The sequence below is a fragment of the Silene latifolia genome, chromosome 1 (genome assembly GCF_048544455.1).
Source record: "Silene latifolia isolate original U9 population chromosome 1, ASM4854445v1, whole genome shotgun sequence".
Taxonomy (NCBI): domain Eukaryota; kingdom Viridiplantae; phylum Streptophyta; class Magnoliopsida; order Caryophyllales; family Caryophyllaceae; genus Silene; species Silene latifolia.
Genome location: NC_133526.1, coordinates 180,390,329 through 180,406,732, shown reverse-complemented (window position 1 = coordinate 180,406,732; position 16,404 = coordinate 180,390,329). Strand labels below are relative to the sequence as shown.

At 37.2% G+C, this 16,404-nt stretch overlaps 3 protein-coding genes across 3 annotated transcripts; 2 read left to right on the top strand and 1 right to left on the bottom strand.

Annotated features, from left to right (window-relative positions):
- Window positions 1–3,514: 3,514 nt before the first annotated feature.
- Window positions 3,515–4,422, top strand: LOC141613435 (uncharacterized). The gene has a single exon (XM_074432192.1). The coding sequence runs from the start codon at window positions 3,705–3,707 to the stop codon at window positions 4,296–4,298; it is 594 nt and encodes a 197-aa protein (XP_074288293.1). The 5' UTR covers window positions 3,515–3,704; the 3' UTR covers window positions 4,299–4,422.
- Window positions 4,423–5,004: 582 nt separating this feature from the next.
- LOC141612822 (cathepsin B-like protease 2) lies at window positions 5,005–8,617 on the top strand. Its single transcript, XM_074431574.1, has 7 exons — window positions 5,005–5,194; window positions 6,196–6,249; window positions 6,343–6,423; window positions 6,697–7,278; window positions 7,568–7,681; window positions 8,050–8,085; window positions 8,175–8,617. The coding sequence occupies exons 1-7, from the start codon at window positions 5,138–5,140 to the stop codon at window positions 8,307–8,309; spliced, it is 1,059 nt and encodes a 352-aa protein (XP_074287675.1). The 5' UTR covers window positions 5,005–5,137; the 3' UTR covers window positions 8,310–8,617.
- A 330-nt stretch (window positions 8,618–8,947) lies between these two features.
- Window positions 8,948–12,194, bottom strand: LOC141612817 (uncharacterized). The gene is made up of 5 exons (XM_074431566.1): window positions 11,657–12,194; window positions 10,505–10,541; window positions 10,169–10,405; window positions 10,038–10,085; window positions 8,948–9,813 (listed from the first exon to the last, which is right to left on the bottom strand). The coding sequence occupies exons 1-5, from the start codon at window positions 11,956–11,958 to the stop codon at window positions 9,292–9,294; spliced, it is 1,146 nt and encodes a 381-aa protein (XP_074287667.1). The 5' UTR covers window positions 11,959–12,194; the 3' UTR covers window positions 8,948–9,291.
- Window positions 12,195–16,404: the final 4,210 nt, after the last annotated feature.

Here is a 16,404-nt window from a genome sequence, read left to right as displayed (position 1 = left end):
AATACCAAATGTGTATAAGGATAATTTGGTAATGTTGTGAGCCAAATAAGGAATGTTACCATTGGTATGGTACGACCGTATTAGGTAAATGTTACTATTGGTCTGGTACTAAAGGAGTATTCAGTTACCTTATCAACTCTTATTTTTCAATTACCTTTTCAGGTTTCAGCTACTCTTCAGTTAGTTTTACCAAAGAGAGAGCCATAACATTTTTGTTTTTCGTAAAGTTTTTAAGTGGTTATATAATCGTCTCCATAAAACTCATGAGGCAATTTCTTTTCATACGAGAGATGTAAAAAGAATACACCCTGAAAAAGGAATCAACCGGATCAGGTCAGTTTGGATTAGAATACTTTTGATAGATGAACCATCTCAACCAAAACCTTAAGGTGATTGTTGACGCCCAACTATTATAATTATTACTATTAAGCTCCCTCACTCAAATGCCCATTGGGCTTGAAGAGTGGTAACTTGTGCACCGACTCCCCCGTACCGTGTGCTGGATTCGAACCCGTGACCTTCGGTCACACTGGCTCTGATACCATGATAGATGAACCATCTCAACCAAAACCTTAATGTGATGGTTGAGGCCCAATTATTATAATTATTCCTATTAATTTTAACTTTGTAAAAATTTGAGTAGATCGGGTCCGTTTGGCATGTGTCATTTCGGATAATGACCATGTTATGATCAAGTTATTTATGGATAATGACTAATGATCATTGTGCAACATAAAAAATTTGAGTGGGGTTATATTGACTCAAATCAGTTCGAGTTACAGGCTAGTTCGATTCAGCTTATTCGCCTCAGATTATCCAAGCCGGATCAATTTGTCAAGTATAAAAAATTCATTTTTCATATATTGTGGATTGTTTCAGGATTGAAAACACTACCTAGATAGTAATGCCGTTGCGGCTCATTTGATATTAGAAAAAGTTTTGATATTAGTTCATAAGTAGAGATTGAGTAGTTTTGGCAAATTTATCGTTTTGGCCCACTTCTGGCTTGGTTATTCGTTATGTAGAGTATGCAGTATACACATTGGGCCTGGTCGAGAGTCGAGACGGATTCGACTATTTTGGGTCTCGCTCTATTTTGGTGTCATTTATTGTGGGTTTTATTGGCTATATCACTATATGCTAGTTGAAGAAAGAGTCTTTTCACGTAGAGTTTTACTAGTTTTTAACCCGTGAAATTCACGGGTCTGCTTTTAAATTTTAATTTAATATCCGGATATCCTCTTTAATCTTTTATTTATTGAGATAACTCCTATACTTACGTAGTTAAGTATACTTAAATTCTAACCTAAACAGTTGACTTTGACATGAATCTTGAGCAGAAAAACTTGGATAAAATGACACTTTAATTTTGTACCTATTTCATAATAATGATAATAATAACCATTGTTTATTTATTGATGATTCAGATAAATTTAATTACCTATGGTACCAATTTTTTAATATGTAAAATGGTCTTACAATAAGGTTCATTGTAAAACTGTATGTTAAAAGAATTTTTACTTAATTTCTGTTGAGGTTAAGAGCTTAAATTTGATTTTATTACAAAAGGATGTACATACATGAAAATATATGAACAAATATCGAAGATAAGAAAAAAACAATGAAAACAAAGAGACGGCCAAACCTATGACCAAATATTGAAGATCACAAAAGCAAAAACCAAAAAAAAAAAAAAAACCCAAAATGAAGCTATTTAACTTCACAAAAGTTGGGTGATTGTAATGTATCTCTTTCTACAACTTTAACTCCCAAAAATGTGGTATAGCTACATTGGATGGTGTAGTGATTGCCTGTGAGTATTAACAAAAGCAAGCCTACCGAGCAGCAATTCTGGTGCATGATCGGTGCTCAATTGTTGATCGGGGTGACTGAGATTGTTGATGGCAATGAGAATTTATATTAATTTTTGTAAGGCATATCGCAAAACAATCTAAACGATATTATAGGGCGGAAATTTTTATATCTTCGTATCGTAGCTGATTAGCTCCTATAATCCTAGAAGAAGTTAAATACTAATTAAGGCAAATCTTGGAACATAATCATCTTCCATTTTGGAAGGAATCTCCATGATTTTCGCATAATATCAAACGTAATATTGCATTCTGTTTTATTCCACATTTAGTGTAGTATTAGTATTAATAGGTACATCCATTGAAATATGGAATATTCTAATTAAATATGCCATACAATACTTATTCTTCTCGGCAAGTTTATTTTAAATTTTTACTTTGAATAGGTTCAATATTTTTTTACCTTAAATTACTCTAATCTTCTAATTTCTTGCCACGTCAAACTGAAAATCAAAATTAAGATGCCACGTCAGCGGGATTGGCAGCTGCATTAGAGAAATATATGATGATACTCGAGTTGAAATCTTTCACTGTCATTGTTATAGTTAGTAAACTTATTTTTTCTGTAACTGCCATTGTAAAAGTGAATTATTATTTTGTGACTTGCTTTACTTGCTATAGCAGGTTACTATTACCTCAATAAAATCAATTTTATTTGGGCTTGGTCATTTTGTGGTTCTTTGAATTTGGGCCTTTCTAGGTTATTCTCTATTGGACTTAGAGAGTACTATATAAACTCTCAAAGTCTCACCATAACAGTTATGCATATCATACGAATCTGAATTTGAATCTGAAACCTTTAATCTCCTCGATACCAATAAAACTTTTCCTTCATGTGCCCTCTGAACCACGTAAGTCTGTTTGTTACTTTCTTTGCGTTACTTTTGTCTTTTATCGCTTCCGTTATAACCGTCACAAATTGAAGTTTCTTTTGCCTCTTATCGTTTTTTTATAACCATCACAAATTTTTGTTTAGGACGATGATACCCGTCTTAAACTTAAATAAATCAAGTATAATGAATGAGGCAATAGGAGGAGTATGTAGTGACTAAGCAAATATTTAAGTATATAACATCTCTGACTCATTTTTATCTTAAGACGAATAGTGCCATTTCAAGAAAGATATAGCGTAATCAATGGCGGAGCTAGGATTTCAAGTCAACAAAGGTGAAAGAATAATATTATACGAGGGTCTCAAAAAAATCCTAAAATTTTCCAACCCCAGCAGGGGCGAGCGGCCGAGCGCCCCCGCTAACCCGCCCACCCAGCCACCCCCGTATCAAGTGTTCTACTTGGGTCTCCCGTTGTTTTAACATAATAACATCCTTGAAGTAATGCCATTCGACACTCACTTACAAATGATTCTTCATCTGTTTTAATCATTTATTTATTTTTTATTAATAAATTATTAAAAAAGATTTTCTCAAAATAAAAAAAGTAGACAAATTACGAGGAACACATGAAATAAGACATATAACCTTGTAAATTCTATACCCACTAGGTGTTAGTATGTGTGACTGTGTAATTTTTTTTTTTTTTAGGAAACTAAATTACTTTCCTAATTTATGTAGCCGTTGATCAAGTTTTTGTAAGGAAACTAATATACTTTCCTAATCGTAAGTTGAAAGTCGGTCAATCAAGTCGGTTTACCGTTCCTTATAAATACAATCCTCATACACCATAACTCACAATTACTGATCGAACTCAAAAATTATCATCTTTTTTCCTCAAAAAAAGGAAAAGAAAAAGAAATAATAATCTTTAACGGTAAGAAAAAGCCCTAATTCCTCCAAACCCTAATCTCAAATTTCAATCAAAAACACATTAAATTCAATGGAAGTCGAAGGAATGATTCAAGAAATCTCAAAGCATCCATCAGAAATCATCCCTACAATCCAAAACGTGGTCTCAACAGTTAACTTGGGGTGCAAGTTAGACCTAACAGTAATCGCACTCCATGCACGTAACGCAGAATACAACCACAAGCGATTCTCTGCAGTGATAATGCGAATAAGGGAGCCTAGAACAACGGCACTAATCTTTGCATCAGGGAAAGTGGTATGCACGGGTGCGAAAAGCGAAGCTGCATCGAAACTAGCTGCTCGTAAGTTTGCTCGAATCGTTCAAAAGTTGGGATTTCCAGTGGATTTTATTGATTTCAAGATTCAGAATATAGTGGGTTCTTGTGATGTGAAATTCCCAATTAAGTTGGAATTGCTTAAAGAATTTCACCGTTCGTTTGCGAAATATGAGCCGGAATTGTTTCCAGGGATGATTTTTCGAATGGTGGAGCCCAAGATTGTGTTGCTTATATTCGTTTCTGGGAAGGTTGTGCTTACTGGTGCTCAACATAGAGAACAGATTTATGCTGGCTTTCGGAATATTTTTCCCTTGTTGAATGAATACAAGAAGAAAACATCCACTTAATTTTAGGCATTCCAGAAATTACGTACTCATTGATGATTGCGGAGTAATTAATATTGTTGTTATGTAGGATTATGTATTCATCGTCTTGACAAATTGGTAATTGAATTGATTGCTTTTGAGTAGATATTGTCGAATTTCGGTGTTAGACTCAAAGTAGATTTTAGACTACCGAATTATAATTGTAATACTGATATTATATAATTGCATATCAAAATATTCAATTTAATTGATCTAACTACTCGTATAATATAATATAAGAGGTATTGAGAAATCGTATAATTTCAAAAAAGTTGCAGTATTTTTTTTTTTTTCGAAAATTTAGGGATTGGAATTTCACGGAATGAATTGGGGAATTTAGTAAGACTGAATTGCAGTCTCCATCAGTGAATTGAAATATAAGCCCAAGCGTTGAGACAGTCCATTGGACCTGGTAGAACGCTTTTTCACACAGTTTGTGGTTGAATAATAATCTCCGTCGTGGGCCAAGTTATTTCAAATTTGTAATAATTCGGTTTAGATCGGGTTGGCCAGCCACTCATCAGCTCATGTAATTTCAGGTTCGGTTATTTTTGGGAGTTATTACAATAAATATTTTGGTCGGATTAATTAATTCAAATCGAATCAGAGCGAGTTATGGGTCAAGTTCAGGTCGGGTTATTCCGGTTGGATCACATAGTCAATTTCGTATTGATCTAAGTGCTCTCATCTTTATAACCTTTGTTTAAACAACTTTTCAAAACAAGTGGTACATTATCAACTTCATAAAATTTGAGAGGGAAAGCTTATCTTGTGATATTTTTAAAACTGTGAGGTACTGGGGTTTGATCAAAGAATTAAAGATGGCTAGTTCTAATCTGGGTTTATCTTCATTTTTTCTGATTTTTTTGACATCATTGGTAATATTTCTATTTATAATTTGAGCTACTTTCTTTGATTCATTTCTCTAATTTTATTTGTTGGGTATGTGCATATTTTGGTTAAATCACTTTCTGACAGTAATAATAAGTTGCAGTATCTTACCTAGTCCATATTTTGATTTTGATGGTGTAAAATGGAATCCTCAGACTTCTTATTAGTTCTGATTAAGATGTGTTAATAACGAAGAATCGAAGATGTCTTATTCTAGTGGTTAAAGCGGAGGTGGTGTTGATAAATCGCAAATTCAAAGCCTCTCTCTAGATTGTAATGCCCTCTTAGGCTTGTGACTCATTTGACACCGAAAAATAGTTAAAGATGTGTTAATAAGGTTACCAACTTTCCCCTTTGTATTTTGATGTAGCCTTGTTGTTACATAAGGTGAAAGCATCTGATGAATTACCTCGTATTTGGATGAAATGGACGGAATATTTCTTATGAATAAATTAGGGTCATGAGTACCGCCACTCAATAGTTTTATCATGTAGCTAGCTTAAAACAAACTAATTGTCATATATGTTTGATTTTTGCTTGAGTAGTGGCCTTTTCTAGATAAATTACCATTATCTTTACTACAACTGAATTTGGCAAATAGATCGTTCCGGTTGGTCCAATTCAGGCTCGGTCATTCAATATGCTATGCACTCAATAGGTCATTATGGATGGTTCAGTTTTGGATCCAACAAAGTTCGGACTAGCTACTTAAGGATTGGGTCAATTTGGATTTTGAGTCATTTTCGGGTTATTCTGTTAAAGTTTCACTGAGATCGTAGGTTAGGTAAATTGAGCCAGGTAACTTTTGCAAGATCTTCCTGAAACTTGCAATCTATACTCTATAGTTCAATACTTCACTGCACATGATCCTACTGAATTCTGAGTAATAGTTAATTCTAATTCAGATTTCAGTTTCCGGTCACCTGTATGGGCTGTAACAACTTGAAATCTATAGAATGTATGAGTAATTTTTCCTTTGTCATGATAGGTTCTTGTGGCAGAATCATCGTCTGAGCTCAAGCTGAACTCGAACCTGTTTCAGGTATGTTTCTTCTTTTACTGCTTGAAGAACAGATGAATCGGCATTCTTTGTTGATCAACATTTCACTTTTGAGAATACTTTGTTGAACCTCAGGATTCTATTATCGATACAATCAATGCAAATCCTAATGCTGGATGGAAGGCCGGCATAAATCATAGATTCTCCAATTACACAGTAAGTCAGAATTCCTCGCTGATCAATGAACGGAAACTATTAAATGAATTCGGACATAGATATATTGAAAGTTCTCAGTTTATTGTCTTGAGTTTAAGCTAATTCCACTTTGGTGCTTCGACTTAAGGGTTTGATCTAGAGTGTAATCATAACCCGAATGTAGCACTACTAGCATTAGCATTAGTAATCATAACCCGAATGTCTGCGTTTACTTACAATTTTAAATTCAACTGCAATCTCTGTAAGTGTCAGTAATTTCCTTTCATTATGTAGGTTGGCCAATTTAAGCGCATTTTGGGGGCTAAACCTACTCCTCAAAGCGAGAGGGATACAATTCCGTTAGTAAGTTATCCAAGGTCCTTGAACTTGCCTAAAGAGTTCGATGCCAGAAAAGCCTGGCCTCAATGTAGCACTATTAGCGAGATACTTGACCAGGGTCACTGTGGTTCTTGCTGGGCATTTGGTGCTGTTGAGTCCTTGTCGGATCGCTTTTGTGTTCATTTCAATGCAAGTATTACTCTATCGGTCAATGATCTTTTAGCCTGTTGTGGATTCTTGTGTGGAAGTGGATGTGATGGTGGGAGCCCCATCTCTGCCTGGCGCTACCTTGTTCAAAGTGGCGTAGTCACAGAGGAGTGTGATCCTTACTTCGACACCATTGGCTGCTCCCATCCTGGCTGTGTGCCTCTTTATCCTACTCCAAAGTGTTCGAGAAAATGTGCAGACAGTAATCAAATATGGGAACAAACAAAGCATTTTGCCCAAAATGCTTATAGAATCAAGTCTGACCCGAATGATATCATGGCCGAAGTCTACCAGAATGGACCGGTTGAGGTAGATTTTGAGGTTTATGAGGTAAAAGCTCTGCTTTTGAACACTAACTGGCTATTCACTTAGATGTGACTAATTCTTGAGACTTTGGGGTTCGGTTTGCTGATCCTTGAATCGACTTGTTCTCACTGTAATGAAGTTATGTCTTGAAATCGGTTGTTAGAGTTGTTTTTAACCATTTAAGGATAGACAGAACTCAACAGACTCAAATTCGTTTCTCGAAGGAAATAGAACATCAAACGATGCAACATTTGAAGCTTGTTTTTTTCTTTTATGACTGTTGTTTATTGGCTCTAATGCTCGTGTTATACAGGATTTCGCACATTACAAGTCAGGAGTTTACAAACATATCACAGGTGACTACTTGGGAGGACATGCTGTGAAGCTGATCGGATGGGGAACATCCGCCAATGGGGAGGATTATTGGGTATGCTTTTCTTAGCTTCGGAGTCACACATTTTTTTATAATTGCTTTAATTTAGGCCAAAGGGCCAAGGGACAATCAAAGAAACCAAAGTCTTCCGAGCAAACTCTAATAATCACAACGATCTCACACCACCGTTGAGGCGTTGTTGAGGAAACCTTGCCAACATGAACTTTCTTCATGCTAATCCCTGGATGACAACTTCATCAACCTCGGCAATATACAGCCTGTAGCACAATTTTCTGAGTTATTAAACTGCTGCATCATAGGCTCATTGCCTTTCCTGCTATTTGTGGATTTCTTGACGCAGTAGAATTATGCTGTCGTTATTTTACACGTCTTTGCTTATTCGGTTTCTTTTTGCTCCACAGCTTCTTGCAAATCAGTGGAACAGAAGCTGGGGTGATGTAAGTCTAATGCTATCCCCTCTCTTCTCCCTGTACATAATGTTGGAATGTCTAATATGGAGTAAATAATGTTGAAATGTCCAACACAGGACGGATACTTCCTGATTAAAAGAGGAACAAACGAATGTGGCATTGAAGACGGTGTGGTGGCAGGATTGCCATTGCAGGTAAAACTGGTAAAAGAGGTGGGCGACTCGGGTTCTACTCAGGATCAATTCATATAAGGATTTGTCATTATTTATTGGCTGGTTTAAGCGTTTGAGGAACAGGTTTCCACCACTCCACCAGCCCCCCATTGGAACTGTATATGTGGCTCATGTGTTATTTACAGTCACGGATATTGATAAATAGAAAACACATTTGTACCATTCAGTGACGCAATCTCAGTACCACCATACTCACATGTAATATATATCATTATACAGCTTCACATGTTTACCGATGATATTTAATCGCTGATGTTTTATGCCCCCAAACAGGTATGCCTGTTAATCACAATTTCCATGATTAATAAAATGGTTGATTTTGTTTATTTATTTTTTTCGGGTAAAGTCGACCATATTATAGACTTGGTGAGACAGAGGGGTTCACAGATAGATGTACTTCCTGGCACGTTTTATGCACATTATTGACTTGTAAAATCTGGCACTATTAATTTACATTATAAAATAAGCTGCCAGTTTGCAATGCTGCATCAAGGGCTACAGCCACTCTGTATATACTTTGATGATTACCGCTACTGCATGCCCCGTTTGAAGCAATAGCAAAAGCGTTTATGATGCAACGACCGAGATTGGGCGCACAAGAAGAGCGTCTAAGATCGTGATGTTTAATATCATGTTTCACAATTTGCGCAAAGAAATTGAGTGAACTCAAGAACCAACTAGTCTCATTCAACACAACAATCACATTATAAGCCACACCCTTGAATTCGAAATGCAGAGTTTTCCTTCAAATGATGGAAAATAGTACTAGAAAATACATGTTAGAGCTTCGACGACATGAATTGAAAGTTCCATAGAGATTTCTCAAGGAACATCCCAAATCTCTAATTTTAACTTCCAAAGCCATAAGTCACGGTATTGAATGATCGATCTGGCCGCCTTTCTTTACCTTGGTCTCTTGTTCTGTCTGTATCTTTTCTGTCCCCTTTCCCTTGACAAAAGAATTTCTATTTTCGCTCACTTTACAACGGTATAACAGTATTCAGCTTGCTCGTACTCTATCCACCCAATCCAAACTATGTCGACCCTTATCAAACTGTACGTCAATACTTTTTCGGGGTCGCTCCTGAAATTCTACACTTCTGCGAGACCTATCCAGGTGCTCAAAAGGAATAGTCAATTTATCGAGCTTATTGATAGTGCTGGCCTTGTACTCGTTTATTCTCAGTCTTTCTGGTATATCAATGCTTTTCCTTGGTTTTTCCTTCCGGTCAGTGCTTTTCCTAGGTTTTTCCTTCTGATCAATGCTTTTCCTTGGAGCCTCAGAAATATCGGTGCTTTTCCGTGAATTTTCTGGCTTATCAATACTTCTTCTCAAGAAGTGCCTTTGTGAGTGCGGTTTCTCCACTGCAGTTACAAATTTCTTTAGATGTTTGATATAATCGGGATAGAGCTCCAGATCACAATGATTTCCTCCTTTGAGCCATAAGGGTTCATATTTTTCTTGGGATAATTCCCACAATGTTTTACCATGAGAGAAATCGACAACATCATCATCCGTGCCCTACAACAGAATGAACATACAGGGTCAACAAATGCCAACTTAGACCAACAACGTTACCTCGGTGCCTCAAAGGTTATACTTTCAGTACTAAACTGCTCCAACATACAGTTTCAGTATGAAAAAAACAGCCATCGGCTTCAGATTGTTCAGAATTTCAGTTTAATGTTGTCCCATATACAAGACAGCGGAAATAAGAAAAGGGACAGAACTTGAGTGATACTTACATGGATTACCAGAACTGGACACTTCACCAGTGGAATTTTATCAATATTCTGCAAAAGAAAATAACAGTCATGTTTATACGGCAGCAGTTTCTTGCAGCAGCTAATTCCTTAAAATGGGTATGGCAATTTACCTTGTATATATCGAACCAATATGTGCGTTTAACAGGATACATGACTCTTAAGCCAGACAATATCGGACTATGCAAAATAACAGCCCTTAAGTTAGGCAAGCGAGAAGCAAGGTCCAAAGTGGGGCCACTACCGACAGATTGACCATACAAAATGATGTCTTCCTGCTTTGCACCATAACTCTCTTCAAGACACTTATATGCAGCTTCTATGTCAGCGTATGTGTTATTTTCAGTGGCCTGAAAACAAATCATTAACGTCAAGCTGGTGGCGGCTCATCTACATAGCATCTTTTCAAAACACGAAGGAACTACCCAACAAAAATTGTGCTGCCTTACCTTCCCAGTTGACTGCCCATATCCGGAGTAATCATACCTGTCAAAGTGCAATTTGTTCAAATTTTTCTAGCAGCATGCCACCATATTTCGGTGTAATTATATTAGAGATTGAAATTGGCAATGATCTTGAAAACAAGGTCACCTCAAGTTTATCAAGGGATTAAGTACAGCTAGCCTTTCTAAAAATAAAAGGGTCGCGATTAAAAAGAAGGCTGATGATTTCAAGTGTAATTTTGTTGAGCAGACATGATCGATTGATATAAACTTCGCACTCTCTAGACAAAAGGTTGAAGTTACATTCCCAATTTTTCAGCTAATCCTCAACACATAAGAAAAATCCAGTCAATGATCCAAATACGGAGTATTATCTAACAACATTTAGCAATTCCAGTGAATGCTCAACAGATCGACAAAATCCGATTTCAATATCATGTTCTTAATTCCTACCCATCAGAACACAAGCACAACCCATCAACAATTTACAAAAAGACTTTGATGTCTTATCTATTCATCCTGAAAATTCCCACTCTTCTAATCTAAATGGAATAATTCAGAAATCAGTAGCAATTAACTACTTCTATGATGCAAGAAACTCAAAATGGACAAACAACCCATCAAATTACACATTCAACCCACAAAAATATCAAAATTTCTAATTTAAGTCCAAAATCTCAACAAATCAACAATCACCCTTTTTACTGAAGCATCAAAGATAAATCCAGAAACTCAAACTGCACAAAAACCAATCCAAACAATAAAATTCAACGTCTAAAATCCAAACAAGAGCAATCCTTAGACTTTCTTTTTCGAGTCTTCTCTCTCGCAGACAGACGACAAATGCAAGACACAACCATATATTATTTTATCAGTTTTGTTATACGAGAAGATCAGAGAAAACCCGAAAGAGACTGTCCACAACATTACCTCCCCAAAAAGTTGACAACTTTAAATGATAACAAAATCAATCAACAACATTAGCTCACTGACTCAATGGCTCCCACAAATCGCGAGGTAAAAACGTCAATCCATCAAATCAATTACCCTCTCCGTCCTGATCATTTTACTCAAACTATTATTAAAATACCTCTCACAAAGAATAAAAAACGTAAACAATTAACTACGACGGAACGAGTAAAGAGAGCAATACCATACCCCAAGATATTGAGCTTCAAATGAATGCTCAACTCAATGAAAAGCTCATACATCTGACCAATATCAGCAGCATTACCATGAGAGTAAAGCAAAGTAGATTGAGCCATAGGATATCTAACATACATAGCTACAATTTCGGAACCTCGTCTCGTAGTAATCTTCAAAACGTCGACGTTTTCTCTATGTGGGTATGGGTCTAACACCATTAAACCTGTTAATTCATCATGAATTACTCTATATGATGGTGGATTTGGTGGAAAAAATGCAAATTTTGCCGCCATTGTTGATGTCACACCTCCCATGTTCTCTTCTTTTTCTTCTTCTCTTTCTAAAGGACTGTTGTTTTGCTGTTGTAAATGATTAATGAATGACTAAATCAGAAACATTCTTTTACTTTCTTGCAGGGTTACTTTTTTTTAGAGGGTGGTAATGATTGGTTTCGGTCCAAAGCGAGGTATAAGGCCAGTACAATATATAAATCGCAAGTTTTATGTGATACGGGTTTTATAATACTCGTAAGATATTGCGAGAGTTGATGTTACGGAGTATAATATCAAAAACAAACTAACAAAATGGAGAAATATATGGAAATTGATTATGGAACACGAAATTAAGGGATTTGTCTATTATATTATCCGAGATGTTTCCTGATAAGGTTTATTATAAAACTGTTTCATATAAGGAATTAAGGATTAGATAGATTTGTTTTTCATTTGGTGTAATAATATAGGTAGTGATTTTTTTTTTTTTTTTGGTGTTGACCAGGAGTATCCCCTACCGACAGCTGGGGCAATCTCCTTCGGGGTACTGAAGGCAATTTAATGGGTTGACCCCTCTCAAGTTTGGTTTTTTCATTCGCAAGAGTCAGGAATCGAACCATTGACCACTTGTTTAAGAGATGAGAGTTCTTATCACTCACACAAGCCAATTTTGGTATAATATAGGTAGTGATTTGTTGAGGTGTAAGTTCAACTTTATTTGTGGAGTTTAAACTTTATTTATTTATTTTTTATATTATATTTAATGGAAGGATAATGGAGGAATTATTGTGTAATGAAGGAAAAAAGGGGGCGGAGTTAATGGTAGGGAAAAATGATGGAAAAAAAAAAGAGGGATTGGGTGTTGAAGAGCCAAGTTTACAAGTTACAACTCACATAAATAGTGGGTTATTTATATGTCACAATAACATTGTAAACTACTCAAATAAGATATGTGTTTTAAATATAAAAGATGTGACTAGATTGTGAATTTTTGAATGCAATGGCCATTTTTTCATGGAATAAGTCTAGGTGATATAGCCACTAGTCACTACTCACTACACGATAATACGGATTCAGAGTTAATAATAAATGCATTTTTTACTTTTTTATGAAATAATATGACTTTTTTAGGGGTTATTTGGTTGTTATAAGGGAAGATAATTCACATGAACTTTAGTTTCATATGAAATGAAAATTCATGTGAATTGGGCAAAAGGTGTTTGGTTGGCATATGGACATTAAATTCATGTGAGAAATTATGTGGGAATTGACACTTACCTAGGGGGTCCATGTAAGTGACTTCCTCCATAATGGATGAACTTAAATTCCATAGGAAATCTCATTCCCCATGATTTTAGCAACTAAACAAGTGCTAATATTGCAATTTATGAGATTTTCAAAATCCCATAAATTTAAAGAGGTAACCAAACAACTCCTTAGTATGTGTCCTTTGAACATACGTTGCCAAATCCATAGCCTTTTATGTAAGCTTAATATGAAGGATTATCGCTCCATTGCGCTTTAAAATGTGTTGTTTTGGTAAATTTCTACCAATTTAGGGTTAAAGTGACCGCCCTTTTTAGCCTCGTATCGGGGGGTTAAATTATATGTGATTTGTGATGAAATATGTATGTAATTAAGGCGAAATAGCGATGTAAGTAAAGTAAAGGACGAAATAAGGAAATAATGACACAAGAGATTTTGGTGACGCGGAAAACCCGATGTGGGAAACAACCGCGGGGGGAGTCGGAATCCCACCAATATTCCACTATGTAATAATCGGAGCGCAAGTACAATATACAATTGTCCGGATCTGATGAAGAATAATTTGTCTGGTGCATAAGCGGGACAGACGGAATATTAATCGGATGTCAGTGGCTATTTGGCGGATTACTACGTGGGACTTTGGCCGTAGTGATTTACATGTGGTAAGATGGAGATAATGATTAGGGTAATCATTATCTAAAGGTGGAGGTAATCATTAGATTGTGTTCTTGGTATTCATGGGATAGTTTTGGGGTTTGTACGTAGGGCTAAGATCTTTCTTTGCTTGGTTGCTAGCTTTCTCTTTTGTAGTACGCTGTTGTATGTGTGTTCTTATGTGAATATGGATCCCTTCTCTTGTTTGTCTTCCTTGTATTTATAGTGAATAAACCCTAGTGAGTTTATTAGGGTTCCCTACTCAATTACCTTGTTCCTCAAGGTAGAGTTTGGACTTTCCTTATTCAGAATATGGCAACCATTAGGATTTCCTTGTCTTACCCGGGATCTTATTAATATCTTAGTCCAAGCCGAACTCTTCTTTATCTGATGTCCTTCCCCAAATTATTCTCGCTTCCCGTGCTGCCTCCCCTGGCTCGGTCCATGGGCCCGACTCCCCAAGTATGCAATGGGTCCATTGCTCATTAATTAACCACTTATCTCGTGCCACGTAGCCTAGGAAAAATACGGTAATTTTGGCCCTAACAGTTGCCCCCAATTTCGCTTCTCAGCCTTGTTGAGTAGGGAAATTGATTCTTCAAGCTCTGCCTACTGTCGCTATTCTGCTACCGGTAAAATGTTGCTATCCTTCTGGACTATGCTGCTATTCTGCTGAAAGGAGGTGCAGACAACCTACTATGACTGTAACACTACGGATTTCCTTTGGAGCCTACTCGACCGAGTAGAGCCTACTCGGCCGAGTAGTGCTCTTTGTGTGGGTTAGTTCGGTTCTGCCGAGGAACACTCGGCCGAGTATAGTGAATACTCGACCGAGTGTAGGCCACTCGGCCGAGTGTCGTCACACTCGACCGAGTGTCCGGTTTGGCGAGGTTATATTTCGACGGTTTGATTAAGGAATGATTAGGGTATTATATAATTCCGCGTCAGTTTCTAATTTCACTTTTCACAGCGCTAACATTTCTACGTGCCCTAACCCTAACCAAATCATTCCCTAATCATCCCTTTGAGCATTTCGTAGCATCCTTGTGTCGGTAATTTGCGGTGATTCTTCCGTATAAACTCTAGTTGCTTTGTTGGTAAGTCTACCTTTGTAATTATTGTATCTTTTGGGTTACTGTACATTTATATGGGAAGGGAATGTCGGGAGTTGTACAAAGTGTAATTGTGTTGTGTGATCATTGTATAGGAGAAGACTTCGTAGAGGAGCCTTTTTGATTGTCCGTGCTTGCATCTTTTGTGATTGCTAAGGTAGGGTTTCCCTACTCAGTTGTTGTGCCTTACATGATATATTGTTGTATTTATCGTTGTCTATTGATCATTGTTATATGGAGATTGTTGTGACAAAGTGTTGGTGTGAGGGGATTGAGATGACAAAGAATGTCATGTGATTGTGATTGTGGTGGAGTCACTTGCGGGAGTGGCTTCACACCCTAGTTCGCCCTCCGTGGAACCCGCCACGGGAGGGGATGTGCACATTAAGGGACGGGGATTATTGTCGCTCGTTGAGGAGCTGGACTAGGTGGGATCGGCTGCGGTCACCCATTGGCGGCGAGGATTACCTGTTGCGATGGGTAATCTGGCGGGGCTACACACTTTAGTGTGTAGTCGGATACTATGTGAGACAGGGGTGATTGGGAGTTGATGATGATCGGGGCGAGTATTGCATTGGTTTGTTTTGTTTGTTGCATAATCTCGACCCGTTGTTGTTTGTGGAATCTGCGGTGATCCATTCGGGGATGGTGAGCGGGCTTGACGAGTTTTGCTAGTGAGAGCTTGGGGATTGTCTTGGGAGATTTGCCACCATGAGTCATAGCATCACCGTTGGAGTCTTAGCGAGTTTCTTTTATTATTAAGACTTCGAAGTTGTATTTCATTAGACGGTATTTGGCTTTTGGGATGTTGTAAACTTTGTTAATTACATTACTTTAATAAATGTGCTCGATTCGACGCTTTTGATATGTACTAACCTCGGGCAACCGAGATGGTAACACATTCTCATGGTAGGGTGGTCCTGGTAAGGCACCTTGGTATGAGGGGGTGTTACAAAGTGGTATCAGAGCCGAAGATTCCGGCACCTAAACAAATGAATTTAATGAACCTAGGGAGTCTAACTAAAATGAACCCGGGAAGAGTAGTTTGGAGCTACCGCAAAGACTCGGGAGACGTCCCGGAGTCGCATAATGGCCCTTACTAACTCGAGCCGGTAACTTGGGGAAAGTGTGATGAGGACTAGGCCTTGTATGTGTCCGTATGTGAAGATACATGTTAGTAAAAGTCGATAGTTGTATATATGTGTGATGAAATTCTTAAATGTTGTGATGGGAGAAGTAATTGATGAGACGGTTGTGATTTCAACGTTGGATTTAGCGTATGTGCAAATTGGATGTTGACATGTTTACAATATGGTGGTAAAGTTTTAATATATGTATCGCATGCTGAGGTGTTTATAACATGGCTTTTGAGTTCTTACGTAATTGTTATGAGAATACTGAGTGTGATAGAGGGATCGTAAAGTGTTAACCTGTAAATAGTGTCACTCGGCCGAGC